Source organism: Grampus griseus, assembly GCF_964374135.1.
Source record: "Grampus griseus genome assembly, chromosome: 2".
NCBI classification, from domain to species: domain Eukaryota; kingdom Metazoa; phylum Chordata; class Mammalia; order Artiodactyla; family Delphinidae; genus Grampus; species Grampus griseus.
The window spans coordinates 25825308-25830090 of record NC_139018.1 but is presented as its reverse complement, the minus strand read 5'-3'; the positions used below and the strand labels follow the sequence as shown (position 1 = coordinate 25830090).

Genomic DNA, 4783 nt, shown 5'->3' with positions numbered 1-4783 from the left:
ACCCCGGTTTTGTTCTGTTTCCCCCACCCCACTTGCATTAAGTCACAGCTGCACTGGGTATCAGCATATACTCAGGACCACAGGGAAAGGCACCAAAAAAGCATTTCTGACGATGCTATTTGCAGCTGGGGTGCGCGTCAGGGGAAAACAGAGATGCTGAAGAGTAAACAGAAATCGCTTAGTCAGCAACTGTCCTGCCCCAGAGAGGTGAGTGTAAATAGTCTGGTACTGAAGGGGAGGGGCAGTCAGCCAGCACAGGGCCTTCTACAGATGCCACCTCTGAGGGCTTTCAAAGGCACCAGCATTTGTGTTCTGTGGTGGAAGTAGGGAGGGTGTCCCCCATGTTGGAGCTGTGTGGTCTTAGCCCCAGAAAAACACACTTGCTGACTCGGGGCAGAATTAATATCAATTGAATTTATTACAAGTTACTAAGCTCCAAGGCACATTACAGTGTTCTGTTAACTACAGAAATGTATAAAGGACAAACAGAGCAGATTCTCCATGTCTAGCATTTCGCTCTACTGTTCAAAAGCATCCGTGCATCAATAAAGCAAAAACAAAACAACACGTGAAGATCCAACACATTCAGGTCAGTAGAAACAAACCAAAACATTTTCCCTCACAAACTTGCAACAAAAAACACCCACCCCCCCAACACCCCCCTTACCATTTTGCAAAGGAAACAAAAACAAAACAAAATAAAGTGAAGACTTCAACACTTGGGGCTGTTCAGAAATGAAGCTCTCACCATCTTATAGCATCATTTTTTTTTTTTTAGGCAGCAACACTGGCCTTGGCAAAAAAAAAGTCATTTTCTTTTGTGTTTTTCTTCCTTTCAGTGAGTGCATAACAATTACAAAAATACACACCAGCAGCAGTCGTTGCTAAAGGCTATTAATTCTGTACCTAGGCAAACACTCTGCCACCAATAAATGCTAACGAATATGATGCAAATGACCGAACCAATATTATACTGCTTAACACAAACCAGCTTATCCTTCAAATGAAGAAGTTACATACCTTTGTTTCAAAATATAGAAACATACGACGAAAATAATGTCTATACATAAGACTAACTTTTTGCAGTGTGTTATATTCACAATTCTACATCTTGGGAGTGAGGGAAGAGAGGGTCGATGTGGGTGGGGGAGGGGCCCTCTGGACGGGAGAGGAGCTGGTCTGGGGCTAAGGAAGTGGCTGTCTTGTGGTTCAAGGGTCTCTCTCCTTTTTCACTTTAACATCCCCAGCTAAGATCGTCGCGATTTCGCCCTGCATGAAGGCCCAAGGTACATTCGACCCAACCAGGGGGCACTTCTCTCCGCTGGGGCAGTACACCTCGCCGGTCGCCCCCTGGGCCTTGATACTCTCTCTAGAGCAAGGGAAGCAGAATTTGTGGCTGGGAACAGAGGGGCACTGAACGAAATGCGTGTCCTCCAAACGTTCGTGGCAAATGGTACAGCAGAGGGGCCCGCTGTTGGCCATAGGGGAATCCGGAATGTTTTGGGGGTGCACTTGGTCCATGCCCGGGTGGGTGCTAGGCGGCGGGGGCGCCACCTGTAAATTCAGGTCCCCGTTCCGTGATGCCAAGCGGCGCTGCCCGGGTACGGAGGCCGGCGACACTGGGCTGCTGCTGTTGCGCCGTGCGGACGCAGTGGTGGAGTGCACAGAACTGCCATCCTTAGGCGAGTGCGCCGTGCCCAGTGTGTCTGCCACCGACATGAGGGCGGCCATGGGCGACGGGCCGTTCTGAGGGGCTGACTCGGGCGGGGTGGTCCGGTTGGAATGGGGTCCCAGGGGTGGGGGCGGCGGAGGCGGACCCCCTGCCGCATGCCCCGGCGCCGCAAAGCCCCCGGCCGACATGGTGAGCTTTAGTGCCTCGCTCTGGTTCGCCATCCACTGCTGCCTCTGCTGCTCCTCGCCCAGCTTCAGCGCGCCCTCGGCGGAGTCCGGGGGCTCGGGGGACGCCTTCCTCTTGCGCAGGCTGGCAGCTGCGCCCCGGCCCGAGGGGGCGGCGGGCGGCAGGGCCCCGGTCCCCGGGGGCGCGCTAGGGGCGCGGCTTAGACTCACCAGAGCCGTGGGCAGCATGGGGCAGCTGGCGTCCAGGTAGGGCTGGGGCAGCATGTCGGCGCCGGGCACGCCCTCCTTGAAGAAGCGCACGGCCTCGGGCAGCAGGTCTCCAAGTAGGCGCCAGTCCCCGGAGCCGTGTTTCTTCTCATACTCCAGATACTTGAAGCCGGAGGAGAGACCCCGACCGAAGTCCTTCATACAGTCCTGGTACATCTGCTTGGCCACACCAGATGCGCTGGAATACACGTTGCCCGAGCCCGTGGGGTACTCAATAAACAGCTTCAACTCGTAGTCCATACCAGGCTTGGAGACGGCGTCGAAGGCGAAGACGCGGCCCAGCAGCGAGTGGTCCTTCTTAAAACGCACCTCGTAAGGCGTGCAGCCGGCCAGCGTGAGCAGCGTGTCGCGGACCATCTTGGGCTTGTTGGCCCACTCCTCCGCGCGGTTGCGTAGGCTCTCACTCAGCTCAGCCAGGGCCTCGGCGTTACGCTGCTTCTCCTTCAGCTCGCGCTCCTGGTCAGTGCTCGACACGGAACCGGGCCTTTTGCCACCAGCACCCCCGCCCACCTCGGCCACCGACGACGAGGTCGAAGATGACGCGGAGGACGACGCGGCCGATACGCCTGGGCCGCCCCCGAGACAAGCTGGGCCCCCGGGGGCCCCGGGGGGCGCGGGCGTCGGGGGCCCACGGCTGCCCAGACCATGAGGCGGCGGTGGGGGCAGCACGGGGGCGCTGGCCGGGCCGTTAAGCAGCGTCTGCGGCAGCAGGTTAGGGGGCACGGTAAGCTGGGGGCCTCCGCCACCCCCCGGGTTGGGCAGCCCTGTCACTAGTCCACCATGCGTCCCGCGCCGAGACGCCACCGACGCCGCCGCTGAAGACGAGTTGGGGCTCTGGCGGTTCAGCTCCGGGGGTCCCTCCTCCGGTGTGGGCTTGGGGAAGCCGTTGGGGCCCCCCAGACCGTTGGGCAGCCGCGCGGAGTGGCTGCTGCTTCCCAGGCTCACCGGTGGTGGAGGATATTCGAAGCGGCTGCGCTGTTCCACCGCGGCGGCGGCGGCGGCGGCGGCAGCAGCGGCTGCGCTCAGACCATAGCGCTCCAGGCCGGACGGGGCCGCCAGCACCGCAGGCTTGGTGGAACCATCGACGTGGTTGAGCTGTTGTTGCTGCTGTTGCTGCTGCTGTGCGGCGGCCGCCGCTGCCGCCGCCGCCGCCGCCGCCGCCTCCTTAGCCGACAGGGCCACCGTCTTGACCCCGACGGGCGGCGGCGGCCCGGGGGAGCGGCCGTCCTGGAAGCAGCCGTGCGCCCGCTTCAGCTGACGCGCGGTCTCGATCACAAACTCGATGCGATCCGCGCCCTCGTAGTTGACGCAACCGCGGCATACGGGTTCCGAGAAGTCCCAGATCATGGCCCAGGGCATGCGGGGCAGGTCGCACAGGTAGCAAGATTGTCTCCGGGACGAGGACACCTGCGCCGCCGACATGATGCCGGCCCTCGGTAAGGTAGGCCCCCGCCCCGGCTGTCTCCGCGGCGCTTTCTCCTCCCGGAGGGCTGGCCGGCTGGGGAGGGAGTACGGCTGCGGGGGAAGGAGGGGGGGCGAGAAAGTTCTGCCCCAGGGGCTGGAGGAAGCGCGAGTCTCCACCGCCCGCGCAGCGCCTCGCTGCGGGGGCTCCACCGCCCGGGCAGCGGACGAGTTCAGCCCGCTCCTCGCCCCCACCTCCTACTGCGGCTGTTTCGTCGGGAGGGGAGCTCAGGCGCCTTCTTCCTGGTGTCGCAGACCCGGGCTGGAAGCTCCGGGCCCGGGGGGAGGGGGCGAGGGTGCCGGGTGCTGGCCGCCGTTGGTTCTTGGCCCCCTCCCCGGAGTGGCTGGTGCCTGGAAGCTCGAAAGGGGTTGTCTCTTCCTCTCCCCTGGGGGGGACCCCCTACGACTTGCGTCCTCTCCCCGCCAGGCTCTCTGGGACGAAGGGTAGAGGGTTCAGTGCCACCCGGTGCCCGAGTCCAATCTTGCTGAAGTCGCTGCTTCCCCGGAGGACCGGGGGAGGGGTTGGCAGCCGAGAGAGGAGCTTCTCCCCTCTCAGCGTCGGCCGTTCCGCTGGCGTTAGCTGGGTTTGCACGGCCGGAGGGAGCCGCCGCGGCCACTGCTTCCAGGACGCACGAGAGCAGAGGAGAGGAGCGCACGCACTCAGGCTCCCGCCGCCCCCAGGCCTGGCGGGCGCCCGGGCCCCCGCGGCTGGCGGCGCTCACGTTGGCTGTAGGGCGCTCGCGCGGCGCCTCGACCCGGGTCGCATCCCTTCCCGCTCGCACTCGCCCGGAATGTGGGGTTGTGATTGTTACTCTACGTTCCGGAGGCGCGGCTCGGCGCTCCCGCTCGCGCTGCGGCTCGCGCTGTCCCGGGCTCGGCCGCGCGGGATGCCGCCCAGGCGGAGCGCTGACGTCACCGCCATGCTCTGCACCAGTTCTTCCCCCCTCCCCTTTACACTTCCTCTGTGGAGCCCACTTGTTGCTCGGGAAAAGCGCATGCGCGGCAGGGCGCCCAGATTCCTCCCAGTCGGCCCCTCCTCCGCGCCTCCGCCCTCCCCTCCCCCTTCGCTGTGTGTGTACAACAGCTGAGGCCCAGCGAGCTAATGCTGGAAGACCAGGGTTGGGGGTGGAAATTAAACAGACTATGACCTTTCCTTTCTCCGCCCGGCTTTCCCAAGTTAAAACGCGTTTGAAAACCA

General features: G+C 62.5%; 1 protein-coding gene across 1 annotated transcript; it reads right to left on the bottom strand.

Annotated features, from left to right (window-relative positions):
• Positions 1-394: 394 nt before the first annotated feature.
• Positions 395-4330, bottom strand: IRF2BPL (interferon regulatory factor 2 binding protein like). The gene has a single exon (XM_082648808.1). The coding sequence runs from the start codon at positions 3544-3546 to the stop codon at positions 1210-1212; it is 2337 nt and encodes a 778-aa protein (XP_082504934.1). The 5' UTR covers positions 3547-4330; the 3' UTR covers positions 395-1209.
• Between the last annotated feature and the right edge of the window lie 453 nt (positions 4331-4783).

Bases quoted from the DNA above. Each gene is read 5' to 3' on its own strand.
- IRF2BPL (XM_082648808.1), bottom strand. From the start codon at position 3,546: ATGTCGGCGGCGCAGGTGTCCTCGTCCCGGAGACAATCTTGCTACCTG.